At 44.7% G+C, this 22,343-nt stretch overlaps 1 protein-coding gene across 6 annotated transcripts in view; it reads left to right on the top strand.

Annotated features, from left to right (window-relative positions):
• The first annotated feature begins 385 nt into the window (after positions 1 to 385).
• AQR (aquarius intron-binding spliceosomal factor) overlaps positions 386 to 22,343 on the top strand; it is an 82,297-nt gene continuing 60,339 nt past the window's right edge. For 2 of the 6 annotated variants that reach the window (XM_084844375.1, XM_084844366.1), the window contains exons 1-10: positions 386 to 570; positions 4,862 to 4,918; positions 5,507 to 5,547; positions 7,322 to 7,357; positions 9,164 to 9,284; positions 10,225 to 10,365; positions 11,966 to 12,034; positions 12,883 to 12,983; positions 14,084 to 14,160; positions 17,105 to 17,169. In XM_084844375.1, the coding sequence (XP_084700501.1) occupies positions 484 to 570; positions 4,862 to 4,918; positions 5,507 to 5,547; positions 7,322 to 7,357; positions 9,164 to 9,284; positions 10,225 to 10,365; positions 11,966 to 12,034; positions 12,883 to 12,983; positions 14,084 to 14,160; positions 17,105 to 17,169 (795 nt within the window). In that variant the 5' untranslated portion in view covers positions 386 to 483. Of the gene's footprint in view, positions 862 to 2,119; positions 2,218 to 4,861; positions 4,919 to 5,506; positions 5,548 to 7,321; positions 7,358 to 9,163; positions 9,285 to 10,224; positions 10,366 to 11,965; positions 12,035 to 12,882; positions 12,984 to 14,083; positions 14,161 to 17,104; positions 17,170 to 22,343 lie in introns of those variants that run through there. The other 4 variants (XM_084844412.1, XM_084844385.1, XM_084844402.1 and 1 more) reach the window with 3 other exon arrangements.

Here is a 22,343-nt window from a genome sequence, read left to right as displayed (position 1 = left end):
GATGAAACGGCGTTCACCTCTAAGTAAAGCATTTAGGAGCGCAGTCTTGCTCTTACTGACGCGGCCGCTCTTGAAAACAAACAGTAAAACCAAGCCTCCCACCCGCCTCAATTTGCAGCAAAGGCAAACCTCGTTAAATTCCCCTTCCTTGGTTTGCAGGCACGTTGTGCTCTTACCCCCCTCCACGTGTAAAATGGGAGAACCCAAAGAACAGGCTCGCTGGACCAGGGAGAAAGTGTCGTGCTAGCAGTGCTATCTCTATGCGCTCCAGTTCCTCGGAGGGCGGGAGCTCCGTGGGAGCGGGCCTGTAAGGGGCCGAAGTATTGCGCGCGGCGGCGGAGGCGGCTTCGGACTGGGCGGGCCAACCCACTCGGGGAGGGGAGGGGAGGGGAGGGGAGACCAAGCGCAGCCGTGGGAGGGCTTGGCGGAGCCCTCGTGGGAGCGGCCGGCCGAGCGGAGCAAGGGCCCTCGCGCGGGAGCGGCATGGCAGCGCCGCAGGAGCCGCAGCCTCCGCCCAAGAAGGTCGTGGCGCCCACCGTGTCGCAGATCAACGCGGAGTTCGTGACGCAGGTGAGGCCCGGCGGCCCCTGCGGAGGCCCCGAAAGGGCGCCTTGGGGGTGTCGCTTCTGGCCGCTTCTCCGGGGCCCGTCCTGCTTGGCGAGCCCGTAATGGGCGCAGGGAGGGGCAGGGCGGGCGAAGAGGCAGCGCCTCGTCCCGCAGCGTTTCCTTCGGCTGTGGGAGCCCGTTCCTGCAAGATGTAGTGGTGATGGCGGGCAGTGTCAGATCCTGGATGCACGGCGCAGCCCTAGACATGTCTACTCAGAAGTAAGGCCTGTTGAGTTCATTGGGACTTACGCCCAGGTAAATTAGTACAGGATTGCAGCTTTAAGGCTCCTACACTCACCCCCCCCCCCCCCAGGACAGCCATGTGTATTACTTCAGTTGTGAAGCGCCCACCGTGCCCATGGTTGGCCACAGTGGAGCAGGTGCTAGTAACCTCAAGACTGGGTTACTGCGGTGCGCTCCATGTGGGGCTGCCCTTGAGGCTGGTCCGGAGGCAGGAGTGGGTGCAGAATGCCACAGCTCGGCTGTTGTCAGGAGCTGCCCCTTTCCAGCATGCAACTCCTTTGCTGAGGGAGCTGCACTGTCTCCCTGTTCACTACCAGGCCAGGTTTAAGGGATTGGTACTAGCGTACAAAGCCCTAAACAGCTTGGGACCAGGATACCTGAGAGAGCTCCTTCTCCCTTACCAGCCTGCCTGGTCACTGAGGTCATCAGAGGGCTTGCTCCTAGTCATCCTGCATGGACTTATGGCCCGACTGGAGTCCAACTGGAGAAGAGCCTTCAGGGTGGTGGCCTCCTTTCTGTGGAACTCCCTGCCTCTGAAGGTCAGGCAGGAGCCAACATTGTGCTGTTTCCCATGCCTCCTGAAAGCATTTTTATTTCAAGAAGCTTTCCGTGATTAGGAAAGCCATGGCTTTTATTGGTATTCTGTTTTTTTAAAAAGGAAACTTTTAATATGGTGTTCTATTCTTTTTATCTTTTATTATTCACTGCCCTGGAATCTGTTTAGAGGTGGAAGGGTATATAAATGTTATAAATAAATACATGCTTTAATTCTGCCTTCACCAACCTGGTGCCCTCCAGCTATGTTGGACTGCAGTGCTGATCATTCCCAACTAGGAATGATAGGAGTGGCAGTCCAACACACTAGAGGGCATCAGGTTGGGGAAGGTTGCTTTAACTGTTTGCCAGCCCCCATGATGGTGATGATAGCAGTAACATACTCTGAGCCTGTGCAGTTTCTCATTTTAAATTTATTGAAATAATAATGCCAGCATGACTACAGGAATAAAATGGGGTTTGCTTCTGTAATCTTGAGGCTAAACACAATCACTTGGGAATAAGCACCCTTTTGTGGTAGGAAAAGGTAATATATTTTTAAAGTAAAAATAACAGCATTCGTAATCATGTACATGCCTATCTGGTTGTCCCCTGACTATAAAAAGACAAAAGAAAAGATGCTGCAGTGAGCAGTGTCAGACCTCACGGGCCAGCCAGGCGTTGATGCTGGGCCTGTTTCCCGCCACCTCAGTCATTAGTCACTCTCCTTTGGCAGCCCCTGGTCTTTGGCCCTGAAGTCCAGCCCTAGCTGCACCACTGTGATGGCCACCAACTTAGACAGCTTTAAAAGAAGTTTACACAGATTCATGGAGGGTAAGGCTGTCAACGGCTACTAGTCAAAATGGTGATATGCTTCCTCCAGGATCTGCCTGCTTCTAAATCCCAGTTGCTGGGAAACAGCAGCAAGAGAGGGTTGTTGCCTTGCTATCCTGCTTATGGACTTCCTATAGGCATCTTGATGGCTGCTGTGAGAAACAGGGAGCTGGACTAAATGGGCCAGTCTGATCCAGCAGGGCTCTTATGTTCTTATAAAAAGAGTCTGGCTCGATCAGACCAAAATGCCATGTTCTAGGCCGTCATCTTGTTTTCTGCAGAGGCCAGGAAGCCTGCAGTAAAGCATAGAACCGATGGTCCTCAGCTGTTGTTTGTACAGCAGTAACTGGCATTCAGAAAGATGCTGCATCTCTGGTTCCATTTAGCTCTCATGGTTGATAACTATTGATTGTATCCATGCTAAGGCAGGACGTTTGATCATGTTTTCTGCAAAGGCAAGCATCGTATGCCCAAATGAATTCCAGGCCTTTCTGTCTTCAGCATCAAACGTATGTGTATTTGTGGGAGTACCGGCTGTTAGGTATATGTGTGACTTTTTCTCCTTCTCGGCATTTAATTGCTCAACTAAGGGAGCAATCCTATGTGGAGAGGTGGCTGCCTATCCAAAGCACGGTGGGAGGAGTGCGGAAGGGATGGTCTCCTCTGTGCTCCACCCACCCTGCATTTGTGGCTAGACAGTCAATTTTGGGACGCTGGAGTGCGTGGTGGGGAGGCCGTCTGATGCATAGGAAGCGTCATACCGGCACTTCTGTACTCCCTGCCCCTGGGAATGCCCTCTTTTGCCCTGCTCCATGCTGCTGAGTGCGGAGCCCACTTTGAGGCGGCGGGGGCGGGGAGGCAGTTCCCTGGGACCTGACCTCTGACCGTGGGCTCTGAGGTCGATTCCTGGAAACCAACCAATCCTATGTCCTTCTAGCCACTGTCTAGCAGCCATAGGATTGTGCCCTAAAATAATGTTGGTAAATACTCAGGGGCAAGTATTAACTCTAAATATCTTGATTATAAGCTGTGAATCATGGTTGCAAATTGGGCTGATTTGGACAGATTTGGGAGATGTCTGAATTATTTATTATTTAATCCATTTATATACCACTTACCATATTTAAAAATATCTCTAAATGGGTTAAGTTGATTGAATCGAAGTGGGGCTCCTCCAGAGCGGACTGAATCTGAATACTTGTGAAGATTTGGGATTCGGAAAGGCACAGAGACAAACTCATGTCTTCAAAACTTGATAAGTTTCTCCCCAAGCTCTCCATATAAGGAAAATACCAGGGGGGAGGAAGGGGGTGTAGTTATGACTGGTAGCTCTAGCTGCCAATCACAGTGAATGGTTTTGCCAGGGCTCTCCAGTGTTTTGCGGGAGGGATGTTGAAGTACTATATCACAGGACTGAACCAGTGTTCAGTGCTCTTTGCTAGTTCCGTGTCCCTAAAGCAGGGACATTAAAAGAGGTTTGGTGGAGTCTGTGGGACCTGGGAAGGTATAGTATAGGGTCCTCTCTTGGAAAATACTGGGTGTTCAAGTCCTTTTGCCTCTGCCACTCTGTGCTCCACATCCATTGCCCACCTCTGTCCATCCATTGCACTTTCTGAGACTTTCATGTCAAGTGAGCAGCAAACTAAAAAGGCTTAAACTGTTTTCCATTCATCATAACTCCTTAGCCCCAGCATGTATTCTTCTGAAATTTTGCTGGTTCCTTGGCTAGGGATCTATGACATATGCCATGTTCATACGAATTGCACTTCCCCGTACCCCATATTCTGTTGTGGTGGTGGGTTGGTGTTTGTTTGTTTTTTGCAGTTTGTATGAACATGGCATATGTCACTTCCCTTCTACCAAAAAGCACTGCACCTATCCTTCTGAAATTTCGCAGGTTTCTTAATCAGGCCCACATCTGTATCTCTGTCATTTTCATAACAATTGTCCATCAAAAAACCATGGGGAGATAACTGCATCCATTTTTTTGGGAAACCCCCAAACAGCAAAGGCTGCTCTTGCACAAAGCTCCTGGTACCTAGTCATCTGAAATTTGGCAGGCTTGATCCCCTCAAAACGGGCAACTATCCCTGCAAATATCTAATTCTGCCAAAAAATTTAAGAAGTTATTGTCCATTCCCTTTTTAAAAAAAAACAAAGTTTAAAGATGCATAGCACACAACCCCCCCCTGCATTCTAGTTGTCTGAAATTTGGCAGACCTAATCCCCTCATAGGGGACCACTGTGCCTGCAGATTTCATCTGATTCTGTCTAACAGGAAAAAAAAGTTATTACCATTCATTACTTTCCAATGATAGTCAATGGGAAGCATGAAGATTTGGATTTCTGACTCAAGGTTAGTATCTGAGTTGAAATAGGCAGCCTACGAATCAGTTTGAACCAAAACGGGCTATTTTCCAAAGCACCCAGTCAGGGTTCAGACTGAATCTTGTGGTTGGTGCATGCCCCTATTCCTATTATGTATTTGTTTTGTTTATTTACAGCATTGCATCCCCACAGTATTGTATACACTGGGGATTGTAAGTGCAGAAATATTCTCATGTTGTCCTACGCGGTGGAGGCCAAATGGTTACAGCAGGATAGGCTTTCTGTGTATATATTTTAATGGTCTTTTATCTTACAGTTGGCAAATAAGTACTGGGCACCACGTGTCAAGAAAAAGCTACCTTTTGAGTCAAAGGTAATTGCTTATTTGTTTGGTAGTTCTATCTTGATTTGGCATTAAGTGCTAAGAATTAGTGGGATTACTTTTCTCATTATTTTTGCTTTAGGACTTTGAGTCACAGAGCAATAAGAATATTGATTTGATGCCAGCTTTCCATGGCTTGTTTGTATAGTTTTAAACAATGCTGATTGCAATTTTTAAATTCAGTTTTTACTGTTATTGCTTATGAGTATGAATACTGGGTAAAACCACTAGATTCCTTTATTTATTTATTGTATTTTTAGCCTGCTCTTCAGCCAAAAAAGGCTCCCAGAGCAGCTTAGTTTTTTAAATCACTCTTTATTAAAATCTTTTGATTTTCAGTTTATAGAGTCTTATTCCTTCCTAGCAAAGCCTTCTAAATTATCCTGATTTCAGTTGTAGAAAAACAACAAGTTAATATGAGGCATTATTATTGTTTTACGAACATGCTACCGTTGTTAATCATTCACTAGCATTCCTCTTTGCAAATGCATATTACTGGAAAGCAAGGGAATGAATCTCACCAAAGCATGAATTTTAGTGCATATCTTAAAAACAAAAATCCCTCTCTCTTTTTTGTAGGTTATTGAAGATGTATATGGAAAAGAAATTGTTAGATCAAAGTATGTACACTGCATTTCCTGTATTATAGTTGTATTTAAGAAACATCCAAACTAAACTGCATATTCTAAACTATTTAAAGCATGGTAGTGACCTTAACCCTTTGGATATGTATTGTCAAACTACTTAATATGAGCTGTTGTCATTGATACATTTTAGACTTTGCAGACAATGAAGGCTTTGTAAAATAAATATCTGAATTGTGGACTGTGTATGTTTCTCTAGTGTAAATTAGCTTGCATGGCCATTTTTTGTTAATTAATTAATTTGTAACATTTCTATACCACCCAATAGCCGAAGCTGTCTCGCGGTTCACAGGAAGAAATTCAGGGCACAGATCAATTCAGGCCCTCATCCACTTGCCACTGACTCTGGCCACTTATCTAGCATATCCACTATGCCATGTAGACTATATGAAAAGCGAAAATTGAAAAGCAGAAAATGGGAGTTGTCAGCAAACTGACAACAACTCACGCAGCAGTTTCATGTAGATCTTAAATAGTATGGGGAACATTATAGAACTCTACAGGACTCTATAGCACAAGTGCCATGGAACAGACAAAAGTCCAACAACAGCACATTCTGGAATTTGCCCACTAGGTAGGATTGTAACTTCTGGACCACAGTTCTTAAAATTCCCAACCTGGACAAAAGATCCAGAAGGATGCCATGACTGATGGTATCCAAACCACTGAAATGTCCAATAGAGTCAACAGGTTCACATTCCACCTGCCTTTCTCCTGGCATAGGTCATCCACCAGAGTGGTTTCAGTGCCAACACTGGTCTTGAAGACAAATTCAAATGGGCTTAAATAATCATTGTCATCCAGGAATGCCTGTGGCTTAGCTGCCACCACCTTTCATTCAATCACCTTGCCTAGAAAAGGCAGTATTTGTGATTTCTCAATGGTTGGTGTGATCATCTGGATCCAGGGAGGGTTTTTTCAGGTGTGGTCTCACAGCTGTCTCCTTCAAAACAGCTGGGTTTATCTCTTCTCTTAATAAGGCATTTACAACCTCCTGGAACCAACTGGTTGCTCCCCTTCAACCCAACGTTATTAGCCAATAAGTGCGAGGTTCAAACGAGGCTGATAGCACCTCTCAAAGTACCATGTCACCATCCTCACACTTCAATAACTGGGATTCATCCAAGCAGTAGCAGCAAGAAGCTGAGTTGCAGTCATTCAGCAATGGATTTCCCACACTTTCAGGCTATAATTTAATGGGGTGAGTCAGGTTGAAGAGCCTTCTGTACTCAAAGGAAAGGCAAAGAACTTAAGCTTATCAAGTGTAATGAAAATTCTGAGCTGCAGGGAAGACAAGCAGAGACTCTGGAATCCTTGAGTATATGATAATCTGGAAACATGGGCTTGTAGTCATTGGTGTCCTTCTGCCACAGTATGGACACCAGTGAGGGATTAAATTTTCCCACCCTGCACATCTCAGTTCCGCTCCAGATGGCTGGGGGATTCATCAGAACAGATTGGGGTGGCCAGTTCCAGATGGAGAAGGAGAAAGGAAACCTGCATTACGTGAGTGGAAGTCTGCTCGCATAATGTTGGATTTAGCTCATGATGCATATGTTATATACAGTTCAGTCCTGGGACCTGCTGCTTCTGCACCTGTAGGATGGAGGTGTACCAACAACTATGCCAGTGTGACATACAAGATGACATGTCAGTGCTGCAGGGGAAGATGTGTGAAAATACAAGAGTTTTGGGTGGAAATGCAGGCCAATCAAAGGTTAATCCATTTTTTCCCTGTCTTTGATTTCAGATTTGCTATTAGAAAAATAATGCTTCTAGAATTTAGGTAAGTGTTTTTGAGCAAGAAGTCCATTTTAAAATTAAAAACTAAGTATAAGGAGAGCTGGCATGGTGTAGTGGCTCGGTGTGAGGCATCTCTCGTTCAAAACTTGCCTTAGCCCTGAACTCACAAAGAGAGCAATCCTATGAGCCCTGGGAGAGCATCCCGGGGAACATAGGATTGTTTGGAGTCCCTGTTCCGAGACCGTAGACACTCTTGTGACCTCAGGAGGGGGACTCTTAAGTTCCAATCCCCCTTCAATGCCCCCACGCAGCCACCGTGGAATTAACTGCTGGCTGTTTCCCTTGGTCACAAACACGGCTTTGGAAGGAGAGAAAAGGGAGCATTCCAGTTGGCGGGAAGGGGAGAGGAAAGGCTGGGATACAAGAAATCCTATAGCCTCTCCAGCCCTGGCCTGGTCCCCAGCAGCACGCTGTCTCTAGACTGGCTCAGAGGCCTGTCTAGAGGAACATTTCATAAAAGTACAACGGAGAGGCGAACGTCATCTCCGTTGCTCTTCCCGCCCTGCTGGCAGCAGCCCAACAGGGCAATGGATATTCAGAAGCTCCCGAGATTTTGGAGGCTTCCTTCTAAGGGAAGCCCTTTAAGTGGCCTTTGGCAAGTCACTATAACCCAGCCTCATCTCCATACCCTCCATCTCCAATGCGGAGTTGATAATACTCACTTGGGATGTTGGAGAAATCCGTAACAGATTCATACTAGTACAGAGTTCCATGGCTCCAACCTGCAGATTCCGCAGTGGACTGTCTTTTTCTGAGTTCAGTGGACTTGCGGAACACTTTTTTACTTTTGGGGGTGATTTTGTACATGCATTTGCATGAGTGCAAACAGGACTGAAATTCTCGTACATCCCTGAAAAGAATCCAATTCTGTCAATGAGCAGACAGTGGAATGAAAGACGCCTGACAATTCCTGAAACATGGATAGAATGGAACAAATTTAACCAAAGCTGTACTTCCCTAATACTGGCCACATCTTGCAAGGTGGTTGTAAGGATTGCTGCAATAATTTGAAGTGCTTTGAACATTCTGACAGATAATTTGTATGATTGTTATGGTGAGAATGAAATACAGTAACTCAGCTTTGCAGGTTATTGTAATTCCTTCATCCACTCGGCTATACCCCAGAGCGCAAGCTGTACAGTTGACTCTATAGCAGCTTTCCCCAACCTGGTGTCCTCCAGATGTGTTGTACTACAACTCCCATCATCCCCAGATTGGGGAAGGCTGCTCTGTAGGAAACATAACATAATGTGCACAACCACCAGTCAGATTTATTTGCTAAAAACAATTGGTCATCACAAACATACAACATAATCAATCTGAGAGTTACATTTTAATACATAATACACATAATAATGCCCTTTGTAAAGCTTTTCTATGTTAGATTGTTCGCTTTGTCTCAGGAGGCCGTGGACATTCTCTTGGAGTACTCAAGCAAGTGTCTTTTCAAATGTGTCTTATGAGTAAGATGTGTGCTTATTCCTGTGGCCCCACTGCACAATCAACATGGATTAATAATCAGCCTAATACAGTGCTTGTACCAAGTACATGTAAAGAACCCTTTAATGAAAAGAGCCTTCCAGAGGGCTAAATCATGTGTTTTGTCCGTTCAGATTGATTTAAATGGCCCCGAAAAGTTTTACTGCAGTGACCTGTGCTAGAGGTAACATTTGAAGCTACTCGCAAATCATATAGATGGGTCTTCTATAAATGATATATAATTGTACTTACCTCTGATGAGTGTCAGATTAGAGGGGTGGTAACTCTCTTGTCTTTTCAATGTTCACAGCCAGTACCTTGAAAATTACTTGTGGATGAATTATTCTCCTGAGGTGTCCAGCAAGGCTTATCTGATGTCAATCTGTTGTATGGTGAATGAAAAGTTCAGGGAGAATGTTCCAGCATGGGAGGTAACAGACTTCAATTACAGCCAGCAGTAACTTTGATTCACAATTTGCCACTTTCACATTGCCCACTTAAAGTGTTGTCAGATGTCAAAATGTACAATGCTGGCTGTCCTTGTGCCTTGTCTGAAGTTGTCTGCTATAGCCTTCTAAACAGCAGCCTACTCCTGTTAGAGAATTGCAGTGGACAGTTGAAAGGTTTCACGGTGGAAGCAGGAGCAATGCAAAAGGAATTGTTTCAGTGACTGGAGGCGATTCCTCTCTGTTGCTGCTTGGCAAAGTCTAGCATTTAATAGTGGAGTATTTATGCTGTCTAAAGAGACATTTTCATTTGTGTAAGAAGAAATTGGAGAGTGGCTTCAACTTTGGGCTATTTTTACATTATGGAAGTGCCATGGTTTCCACTCCCCATGGCTCTGTTCTGTGCGGAGACATGGGACGGGCAGGGAGTGCGGACCACCTCAAGAGGTGGGGGAAGGAAGCAGCAGCCACAGTTGTAATTAGGAATGGGCCCTGAGTTTTACTCAGGGCCAAGCTATCTATTGTTTATGTATCCTGAGTGTTTTTTACCCTGAGCTAACCTGTGTGTCTGCTGGCCCTGACCTCTGTGTGTTCAGCAAAATTTGAGAACATGTTCTATGCATGCACAACTGTACACGCTGGAGTCTTTATGTGCAATCAGGAACCCTGACTGCACCAGTTTCCTGATTCCATGTACAGACCCTCTGCACATAAAACAGTTGTATTTGTGTAGAGCACATTCTCATCTTTCACTGACCGCCTGGAGATCAGGGATGTGACCAGCAGGCACAAATCCCCCTCCATCTATCGGTCCACTCAGTACATAGATATAAAGGCTAGAACAGGGCTTGTATCTCTCCCCACCCCTCACTTTTCCAAAAAGATGTTCCACTTGAGATCAATGACCATCTTATTTTCTGCTTAGACTTTCAAAAAGAAGCCAGAGCACTTCCCATTCTTTTTTAAGCATGTGCTGGATGCATCCTTGGCTGAGAATGACAGTGCATTCTCTCTGCAAGAGCAGACGATACTCCTACTATTCCTTGATCACTGCTTCAACAGTTTGGTAAGCTGCTTTTCTAAGATGTCTCATGGTTACAATTTATGGCTAATTTGGCACACAGTGTAGTAGTGCCTGTAGTACTATCTACTCTCAGCAATCCAATTTAGCCTTGCTGTTGTGCCTATTCACACTCAGTCATTGCAGCCCTTTCTGCTCAAGGAGCTCTCTTAAGTGTATCATCTAAAAGTTAGGGTCACAAGATCCATAGAGAAGCATTCTCAGTGGCTGCCTCTGAACTAGAGATTACCTTTCCTTTAACATGTATCAGAGCTGGGGTTTGAGCATTTTTTGGAGGTATTACAAGCCCTCCTTCATTGCGCAAGTGCTCAGTGGTCAGGCCCAGGATTTAGTAGTAAATACAAGTGGGATCTGCAACAAAGTGTTGCAGCATTCCAGGCAGCCATACCTGCTTTCTGGATACTCCATTTCGTTCCACCTCTTCTTCCACCCACCCCTCATTCCCTGGTTTTCAATTTTCTGTGGCCATGGAGCATGCTCAGTCCTCATCAGGCTGGTTTATTTTTACCCTTTAGATTTTCCTCTAAATATTTTTTCTACTACTGCAAACTTTGGGATTCCCCCTGAAGCATGCTCCCTCTTGCTTCTTGGCATCCCCATTTGGGCTACATAGCCACCATACTTCAGCACCTGAATTAGCTGTTAGTATATATGTCATTATATAGGATACTTTAAGGGCACAATCCTATGCTTGTTTAGAAGAAGAAAAGTCCTACAACTCCCAGCATTCTGTAGCTTGCATGGCTGGCTGGGAAATCCTGGGAGTTGTTGGATTTTTTTTCCCATCTAAACATGCATAGGACTTTGCCCCAAATGTGTGTGTATGTTTTATTTTCTGTTAGCATTTGTTCATATAAAGCTGACACCCATCCTTGGCTGGGTGGATTATAAATATAAAATATAAACAGATAGCTTCTGAAGAGTCACCTTGCACAGGAGACTCTCCATATGAATAGGTCAGGAAGATAATCCCTTTAGATCACACCTACACAATTTATGACCCACTAAACCAAACATGGTGTATTAGCCATTTATGGTGGTCCAACAAGACCTCAATAAACTATTGATTTTTTACCTGTGCTTCTAGTCTAGGAGTTGGCAACCTGGTGCCCTCCAGATGTTTTGGACTGCAACTCCCATGGCCCCCAGTTACCATGGTCAGTGGTCAGGGATTATGGGAGTTGTAGTCTTAAACACCCAGAGGGTGCCAGGTTGCCTATCCCTTTTTCTAGCTTGTAAAAGAGCTGGCAGGCTGCAATTCATGGCCAGTGGGCTTGGTGGGACACCAGTTGTGTAGACCTGCTATAGATTATTGCTTCCATGAGCAGATTTCAGTTCATGGAATGGAGCTTTCCTCCATTCCGCCCCCCCCCCCCCTTTCACTCCCCAAAGATGTTCCTGAGGGTTGGAGGATCTTCTAGTAGAGCATGGGGTGAGGCTGCATTGGGAAAGGGAATTGCCAGCAATCGGGAACACCCCTTCTTTCTACTTTGTGTGAGCAGTAGTGCCTTCTGTTCATGCCGTAGCACCTTTGGATCCAAGCCTAGATAAGTATCCTAATTGCTTATTTAACTTCTTGTGACAGGAAGTGGATTTGATCAGAGGGCAAGTCCAGCAACTCATCTCCTTGCCCATGTGGATGGGCCTCCAGCCTGTAAGTGTTTCAAGATAAAGAACGCAAAAACCTCTGTAGGGTCACGCAGGGTTTTCAATATGTAGATTCATATCCATGACTACCAAAACATAATTGGTGCATACGAAGAAAATTTCTTAAGTACGGGCTTTCCTAAATTGGTAGGCCAGTATTTGTCTGGAGGTCTTGGCAAGTGTACTGCAAATCAAGTCCACAGTATATGAGGGTGCGCCACCCGTGTATGTTACATAATGTGCTGCCCCCATGGCCCTTGTGACTTTGCCTCTTGTCTACAAAGTTGGACAGCCAGCGGCAGCACACACAGAAGAGGCAGGCAGAAGTGCAGGTCTCATTCCGTGCCATTGCCAGGCTTCTTTCCAGGAGTGCCAGAAATTCCTGTCCATGCCGTTAGTACCTACTATGTCCTAAAGCAAGAGTAGGCAACCTGGTGCCCTTCAGAGGTTTCAGACTACAACTCCCATAATCCCTGGCCACTGGCCATGTTGGCTGGGGCTGATGGGAGTTGTAGTACAAAATACCTGGAGGGTGCCAGGTCTGCTACCCCTATCCTAAAAAATCTTGCATCCAAATACTCCAGCTTAACTAGGACACTAAGCTTTGAATGTGTGTGGAATATGATCTTTACATAGGTCAAATGAAGTTCCCATTTCTTTTCTACAGTTTCTGGACAAAGCAGAAGTTTTGTTCTCTTACTGCCTTTACTAAAAGTCACGATGGACAAGCATAAGTTCTTGTTCTTTTGTGGGGTGGGGGGAAGATTAATGGCGATAGGAACAGACATGTTAGGTGAGTGAAACTGCTAGAGCTTAGTATATTCTGGGAAATTAAATGTCATCTTGCCATTTTAGGCTCGTCTAGAACACGAATTGAAAAAGACACCAAAGCTTAGAAAATTTTGGAATTTGATTAAGAAGAATGATGAGAAAATGGATGAAAATACACGGACACAGTAAGCCTCGTACTATCCATGTATTGCATTGAAAATCTTGGGGGCAGGGTGGATTGTAATCCAATTGCTCTTTGTGAATAATAGCTCTTGTACTTGGCTGGGGGCCCTTTTGTGCTCCATGCTGCTTAGGGAAAGCAGGAGCTGGGCTGGCTACAACACCCCACATCTAACTGGCCACCTTGGCTAGCCAGGGTGGGTGGTGAGCTCATGTAGCTTTGCTGTGCTCCTTGGGCTGGTGTCGTGCAGCAGTGTAGGCCCATGGGAAGTCTCCTGTGTAATGCTTCTCTCCCCCTTCATGATGACAGGCTAAAGACAGCAGTTCATACCAACCGTCTGTAGTTCAGTTGTTTCTGGTATTGTGTGAAAGTTCTTGCAGAACTTGACCATTAATGGAAGAATTCCTTTGATATGCAGTTGAACGTTTTGTTTGTTTGTTAACAACAAGATCTTGTTCCGTCTGCTGACTTTTTTCTTTTTAAAGTTTTTTTTTAAAAATTACTGAGTTTTAGTCACATATTTTTCAATGTAATCAGTGAGCACATAAAAAATATTCTAATAAAACACAAACATTACATAGGAAATCCAATTACAGTCAACTGGGATCACAGGAGTTTCAATATATTAATAACCTTATATTTATCCACAGATGTTCTTCAGGGATTTAAGGGTCAGTTGCAGTTATTGAAATGTGTCTCTCCGTATCTGTCCATGACATGAGGGCCTCAATTTCTCTTTCCAAGAATCCTTCCTTCCTTCCTTCCTTCCTTCCTTCCTTCCTTCCAACCACTTTGTATATCTTTCCCTGCCAGCGCCTGTCTGTCTGTCTGTCTCACCAATCAGTCTTCCTCCCTCCCTCTTTCCAACTACTTTGCAAATATATTTGCTTTCCTACCCCGTATCCATCTGCTGACTTTTTACAAAAAATATTTTAGGGTGCTAAAGGTACAAATGCCAGGGAATATGTCAAATAGTTCCCCTCTCATTCTGTGCATATAAACTGCATCCGTTGCAGAAGCAGTGATATAATAGGAAGATAATTTATTTAAAATGGCTATCTATGCTGACTATCACTGGCTCAAACTGTTATCAATTTTTTTTAGGGCATATCAAGAAAGAAGGTTTCTTTCACAACTGATCCAGAAATTCATCTCTGTATTAAAAGTGATACCTGTTTCAGGTAAGTAGTATGAAGTGTGTGTCTGGGGCGGGGGCGGGAAGAGACCCCCCCTACCTTGCCCTCCTGTACCTCCAATTTAGCACCCCAAATGTAAGTAAATATAGTCTTTGAAACTATTAACTTTGCAGGAATTTGGCGTTGTGCAGAGCATAACATGCTGATTTGAAGACATTGCAGAGAGAAGGAAAAGGAAGGGACCAAAGATTATTTTTATTTAGTGGGTGTCATGGTGGGATGAAACCTTCTTCTCGGTTCAGTCCCTCCCCCCCTCCCCAGCAGTGATTGGTTCAGTGGTAGAGAGGTGCATCCCAGACTGCTGAAGACAAGAGGGAATTGGACTCAGAAGAAGTACACCAAAGGGCTTGCTTTTTTCCAGGCCCCTCTTTCTTCTTCCTTCCTGTAGTTGCTTCCTGAAGTAAAGTGTGGCGGGGAGGTGGAGGAAGGGGGGAAGGTGGCAAGAGGTTGTATTGCAGCCTGAGAGCTCTCAGTGCAGTGTACCCCACCCCAGAGTTCTCCCACCTGGCAGCAAACTAGCATGTGACAGGGCCTTGGAGGCTGCCACAGAGTCAAGGTTTGATCCAACCCTTGCGCAAGTGAAGGTCTGCTCATGCAACAGGATTTCCCCTCATGTGGTGGAACTCCCCCATCCTCTTCTCCCTGCTGCAGCCCCCTACACACACCCCAGATCTGTTCCAGAGGGTCCCCAACCCTCTGGAACAGATTTGAGGTGTGTGTGAGGGAGGGCGGCAGGGGGGAGTGGGGAATTTGTTCCGCCAGCGGTTCCCTCCCGCTGGCAGAACTACACCATTGGATACAACCCCCAGAGCTCTGGCAATGTAGTTTCAGCTCCCCAGAGTCCTTTTGCCTGGCAACAAACCAAAAGGCAACAGGACCCTAATAAGTTCCTGGAAGTTCCTCGGAGTATTGTTGCCGGGTTGCTCTAGGGAACTGCTGGATGTAGGGGGGCAGGAGGGGGTTCGTAGGGAAATTAACACTGTGGCTCGAAAGCTTTTGAGATGGCAGAGTCGCTTCTCCAGAGTCATCCTGGCAGTGGTGGAATGGGAAGAGAGAACTGCATCTGCAATTCTAGTCCAATTCCTCTGATAAAAGGCCATTTTTTACTCTTCTATAGATCCCCCCCCCTCCCCCGCTCTCCTCACTGTGTGGGGTTTGTCAGCCTGAGGCAGAGATTAGATTTTGCTACTAAAATGATTCAGTTCAAATTAGAATTTGGCAGTTGTTAAATAGCTAAAGGAACCTGTGTTTTTAACTTGTATTAGGTCCTCAAATGATTTGGTCACTTGTAAATTCTCAGAAAACTCCATTTGAACTCAGCATCAAGTGGCTGTAAGTTTGAAGTAATGGCAAGTGTTATTCATGCATAACTGAAGAGTTCGTGAGAGTCCAGTGCAAATTAGCTCTCTACATTAAACATACTCTACTTCACATTAAATAGTATTGGGACATTATTTTTTAAATATCTTCCAGGATTTATATCTCCCAGCTGAAACAAAACCTCTAGGATATCTCTCAACTGATTTATATTTAGAATAGCCACACTTGGCCGGATATTAAATTCCCTCACACCACCTCTTCTCTGTTCTGTTTTCTCTCTACTTATCAAGTCATTTTATTTTGATGTTTTGATTTTCTTTTCTTTTTTTACAGTTATTTGGAGAGGGAATAGTTTTCTTACATCAGAGGTGTGCTTGGGCTAGGGGCGAGGGAAGGAGGTGGGGTGGCTGAGTCCCCTTAGCTTCCCAGATGGAGAGGTGGCAGGGAGGGGGGTGTCAGCGGGTTTCACACAACCTGCCTTCTTCCTACGATGAGGGTAGGAAGCGGGTTGCACAAAGCTGGCTGAGTTCCCGCCGCCATCAGGGAAGTGAAGGGGATTCAGCTACGTCTTCTTCGACTGCCTCACCTCCTTTCCCCAGCGTGTTAAGGATGGTTTAAGGAGAAGTGGCTTGGCTTCACTGCATGTGGGGTTTTCCCTGACCAGTGGTTTCCCTAACCAGGAAAACTCGCACTCAGTGAAGCCTGTTCCTTGGCCCAAGTGCCAGGTGGAAGATCCACCCCATGTTTGGGCCAGGAAGCAAATGATGTCAGGTGGGCGTGGCCACGCTCATTGACCTCAGGTGCGTGACTGCACCCACTTGAAATCATATGACTCACAGAAGCCTGTGGTGGGGGGGCATGTCGTCTGGGCCCCCAAGCCAAGACTAGTTCTGCACCTTAGCGTACGTTGTTGTAACTTGGACTCCATGGATACCTAAGTACCATTGGGTAATTTGCTCTCCTGCTGTGGCAAAACACCCCTCTCACACCCCATCCTAGTGTTCTATCAAAAAGATGCAAGTATGTTAAATTTTGCATGTCAAGAATAATCTTTGAGCCTTTTTTTACTAATTCACATATTCAACATAGTTTAGCTTCCTTAAACAGCCAAAGTTAAGATGTAATAACAGATGGTTTAATACTAAAGCAAAACTTGGTACTTAGATATGAAGACCAGTGAAATTAACATAATATATAGCAAAAATATTTCAATAGGAAGAGTTATGGCACACAAACTTTCCTTGCCAACACATGGTGATCGTAATGATCACTATGCCTACATATGATCACAAATGTAATGTTGCACTGGTTTTATAATGATCTTACCAGTAGTACATATGCCTTCGACTTAAGAAAATGTTAAAATTGTGCTTTGCTAATCTTTAGATATTTCCTTTTCCACCAGTAAACCTTATCTAGCCACACTTGGTTATAGTTGAGGTACCAAAATAGAAATGTCAAGAGCATCCGTCAAACTGAATTAATCTCTGCCTAGGACTCAGAGTCTTAAAATAACTATTAAGCATCAGCTGTTAGGTCCAAGATTCTACGTAGAAGCATTATTCACCAGTTCCAGGGTTAGTTTGTAATTGTCTCTGTTTTCTTCTAGGTCCCCTTTCTATGGATAAAGTGCACTATTGTGAAAGATTCATTGAACTCATGATAGATCTAGAGGTATGTCAACTGCAAGGCCAGTATAGAGTCACCTACAGTATCATCTGGAATAAACAGACAGTGTGCTGTTCGTGTCCTAGTGTTAAAGCACCTGATAGAAACATGATTAACTTATAATGTCTGAAGATAGGAAGTCAAACCATTGGCATATCTAGCTCAGTATTGTCCACACACTGACTGGCAGTGGCTCTCCAGGGTTTCAGACAAGATCCCCCCGCCCCCTTGTCTTGCCCATATGTCCTGGGGATTGAACCTGGAATCTTTTATAGGCAGACTGTGGATTTGACAATTTAGCACGGCCCTTCCTGTAGCCAAACCAAACTATCTTTCATGGGACTGAAATGTCATCCCTAACTCAAAGTAAACCTCTCCTCATTTCAACAAGACTTTTACATGAACCTCAGGCAAGATTTGTGGAAATGAATGGAGAGTGTTCAGAAATGGGCTTTAAAGCACTGGCCAGTTTCCCTGGGTGCCATTTTGAAAAACAAGTGAAGGATGATGGTCCAAAACTTCATCTCTCATCCACTACAGTTCTGTTGCCACAGATACCATTTTCTCCACATCTCTAGAGGGCCAGTTGTCGTTCCCTGGCATAGGGGGGCTGGATTTGGCCCAGGGGCCTGCAGTTGCCATTTCTAGCATAGAGAATTGGATATGCAGAATCTCATTAAACAGTACGTTGCAACAAAAATAGACATGGCTTTCTTTGATTTTGGACCCCAAGACAGCGTTCTTCACTGCAAGGTCCGAGGGCCAATGGCTGCTCTCAATCACCTGAAGTGAGGCTCTCCAGCTGTCTCATTCTTTCACACACACCCTTTGCAGTAGCTGCTCACTCCCAGCAGGGGCTCTGTAGCTTTTCCCTCTCTGTTTTAATGATGGGCTGGCTGCTGTGATCTGGGCTACCGGAGGAGGCTTTGGGCTGGGGTGTCAGGAGCTTGTCTGCTGACTCTCCATTGCAGCAACACCCCCTATGGCTCAGGAATGTTCCCCAAGAGGCCTCAATGGCTCCTGCTTGAAAAAGTGGCTCCTGCTTGAAAACTAGTGAAGATTGCTGCCATAAGAGATGGCTGTTCAACGTCATTGTTTTTATGCATCTTTTTTGTGTATGTCTTTTATTATGAGGTGCCTTGAACATTAATGTGTAAGAAGAGTGATAACATTTAAAAACAAATGTATCTCTATCATAATGAAATGAGCTATCAGAAAGCACTGTGGAATTGGAGATCAGTAAAAAAAAATGATTTGTCAGTGACCTGGTTTGCACAATTTGAAGGGTGGTTAATAAACCACAGTGGCTTGTTAACATGCCAGTTGCATGCCAGGAGAATTAGCATAATTACCTTCAGCAGCATAGAGTATCATGTGAACCTGGCCAGGGTGACTTGTTGTGGTGGTTAACAAGCCACCCAGAACCCATGGGCTGTTGTAGGGAAGCCATGCTGCTGAGAGTAATTATGCTAATCCTCCCGGCACGTGACCAGCATGCGCATCGAGGGAAATAAGCCACCATGGCTTATTTCCCCCACTGTGATTGTGCAGACACTCTCAGTGAGTAGTAAAATGATGCATCTTCCTGTCCTATGGGGTCAGTGCATACAGTAAAGTATGTTTCGCATGATGTGTTGCATCATGTAACTGCTTCCTTATGCTGGCTGTTCCAGGCAGAAGCTGTTCTTATACTCTTTCTTGCCACGCGGCTTATTCTTCCACATACAGACACACGTTGTGGGTTGCCTCCATGTTGCTGCCAGGGTTGCAGCATGGAACATAAGAAGAGCCCTGCTGCATCGGCCCAAAGTTCTGTCTCAGTCTTCCCAACCTGCTGTCCTCCAGAAGTGTTGGACTACAACTCCCAGCATTCCTGACCATTGCCCATGCTGGCTAGGGTTGATGGGAGTTGAAGTCCAAAACATCTGGACGGCACCAGGTTGGGAAACACTGGCCTACCTAGTGTAGCATCCTATTTTCCACAATAGCCAACCAGATTAGTACCCAGTGATAGCCTTATCCTTCCCTTTTAAATCCATCTGAATGGATGGCCATCACCACATCGTGTGGTATGAACTCCATACTTTAACTATGCACGGCGAGAAGAAAGCTTTCTTTTTGTTTGCCCTGAATTTTCTGCCGCTCAGTTTAATTGTATGAGCCTAAGTTCTAGTATTGTGAAAGATGGAAGAAAACCCTATCCACTTCCTATGCACCATGCATAATTTTATAAACCTCTTATCATGCCCCCCCCCATTAATTGCCTTTTTTCTAAACTACAGTGCTGCAAACATTATTGATCATTTTGGCTGCCCTTTTCTGCACCCTTTCTAATTCTACAATATCCTTTTTGAGATGCAGCAACCAGAACTGTGACTGTACTCCTAAAGCAAAGGTTTGGGGCGGAGAAGCGAACGGGGAGAGGATATGGCTGTGAACAGAATATGACCAGAAAAGAAACAGCCTTCCATTTCAAGCAGCCTCCCTATGGCCTCTGTATCATGAGAAGCAACCCAAGCAATGCATGTAGAATATAATTTATGTAAATGCTGATATTAGCAGCATTCTTCTAGGTTTCCCAAAAGTTGCTATTTTGAATACCGAATGAGTTCATGCATCAGGAATTCCCAGGAATTGTTTCAAATATGAATGCCCTATTTCAGTCTGAAATTTAAGTAGAAATTTAAGAAATTTAAATTATCTCTACTTGAGAATCTCTGTTAAAAAAGATGGCTGTATCACCCATTGTGGAAGCAATTGGCTACAAAGCATAGGAGCATTAATCTTTAAATGTTTGTTGGCTCTGCTAAAAAGCTTCCTTTTCCAAGGAGCATCATAGTTGGTATCATTGAGCCCAGCCATACTGAACTGCAAGATTCTGTCTCCAGAGAGAAGGTATGATAGGTATTCTGCTGGGATGCTGCTGGATCTTAGCCAAAATGCCATACAGAAGAACATTTCATGTTGGTTCTTTTGACGCTGAGGACATTACAGGAGAGTTAAAAGACTTCAGATAGTTTCTGAAGCCTCGTGTGCTGATTGGAACTGGCAAACCAGAAATAGGCTATGAAAAGCCATCACATTTGTTCTCCTGTAGCTTTCCCATCTGAACAGAGTGTCTTTACACATACTTAAGATCCTTTTTCTTCCCCAGGGCGTTGTAGTGTTTCGTATTTGGTTACATTTATATTATGATTGAGGCTAAGCTACTTGAACATTTCACTGCTTAGCAGTGATGTGACTTGGCCAAAAGCAATCCATATGCTCTGACTGGTTCATTTTTTATTTACAATAAATACAAACTCCTCACTGTTTAAAAAATAGGTTCTGGTTGTTTAGCATGAATAACTATATTCTGTCTCTCCAAAACCTTTTGCCTGTTGTCGTCAAGTATGGCATTTTTTAATTTCTACGGAGTGTTTCTGTAGCATGTAGCTATAAAAGCTAAAACATTATATGGCTGTAGTAATATATTCTGTGTTGAATCCCAGTTTCTCAAAGGAGAAGCTTACCTCATAGTTTTATGAAATCTGTTAGGAAGATACTTTAGATGTTATTTAAAAAATATTATTGTAATTGTAGGGGTATTTTATTAATGTCAAATTCTGAAATGGTCATTATTAAAAGGTGAAGGGAAAAGGGCCACTTCCAGTTTTTCAGTGCACTTCTGTACATGTCTCCATGGAAGTATGTCTCTGAGTTCAGTAACCTGAGTTACTCCCAGGTAAGTGTTACAGGATTGCAGCGTTAAGGTGCATCCTATACATGTTTAGACCGAATAAAGTCCTACCATTCCCAGCATGCCCAGCCAGCATGACTGGCTGGGGGATGCTAAGAGTTGTAGGATTTATTTCTGTCTAAACATACATAGGATTACGCCCTAAAAGTGTTTACTGCTGATAGTAGGTCAGCTTTTAGACTTCCATAATTTGATATAGGCTGTCCAAATTGGGATATAGGATGATATAGGATTATGCATGGCCAAAACCGGAACTTCTTCACCCAAAAAGAGGACATGCATTTAATTTATGCATTGTTGAATTCTGAGTTGTCGTGATGTGTGATCCCAGTTCCACCAAGAAACCATGGTTGATTAACTATGAACAACCCAGAAAGAAGCCCATGGACCTGGGTTGCATGTCATGGCAGCAATTTCTGTGTAGTTTAGCCCAGGAATTGCAGGGACGAGCATAGTGTGTGCTCCACATGCCCGTCATCTCCACCTTTAATTAACAACCTAGGAACACCCCCCATTCCTGAATTGTTTGATGATGTGCAAACTTGGAAATCCAGCACCAAACCACAGGCTTGCATGCTCTGCTCGTCCGTGCAATTCCTGGTTTAAACAACACAGGAATTGCCACCTTCCCTTGCGAACTGGGTCATGCTTTCTTATTGGGTTGTGAAATATGAGTTTAAAACATGAGTTGTTGATACATGTCAACCCAGAACTTTGGGTTGTTCATGGCTTGTTTTGCCAAGCTGCAGCGGCAATGGGCAAGAGTGGTTAAAAAACAACAACCTAGTTCTACATTCCAGTACTATAATGCCGCAAAGACATTTGGGATACAGGGAGGGAGTGGGCAAGGAAGGAGGGAAACAACCCAGGAATTCAGAGAACGAACCAGGAATTCAGAAAACAAACCATGTTTTGTTCGATTGTCTGCCAGACAAATCATGAGTAGGGCAACAAACCATGGGTTAATCATGTGTGGATGAAGCAATCCTGTGCAGATCGACTGTCACCTCCGAGCCCGGGAGCAACTACCTATCCAGTGCAAGGCAGGAGGAGTGGTGAGGAGCAGATCTCCTCCCCGCTCCTGCCACCCGCTTTTGCGGCTAGACAGCCGATTTCAACTATATAGCCTCGGGACCTCAGAGTGCAGGGAGAGGCGGCCGGACAACACATAGGATGTGTTATACTGGCACTTCCGACCGCCCTGGCCCTGGGAATGCCCTGTTTCGCCCACTCTGCGCTACCTGTGAGGTGGCGCAGGAGGGGGTGGATGTCTGTTCTCTGGGAACTGACCTATCCTATGGCTGTCTAGCCGCTGACTAGCAGCCATAGGATGGTGCCCTAAATAAACCATGAGTTAGTGTTACGTGTGAAGCAGGTCACTAACTATTGCTGTTTATAATTTTTCCTTCTCCTCAAGCTAGAAATCTTGGTATTTGTTTTT

This window comes from Heloderma suspectum, chromosome 1 (assembly GCF_057233095.1).
Source record: "Heloderma suspectum isolate Gila_16-S chromosome 1, 16-S_ref, whole genome shotgun sequence".
Classification (NCBI taxonomy): Eukaryota; Metazoa; Chordata; class Lepidosauria; order Squamata; family Helodermatidae; genus Heloderma; species Heloderma suspectum.
This window is presented reverse-complemented; position numbering and strand designations above follow the sequence as displayed.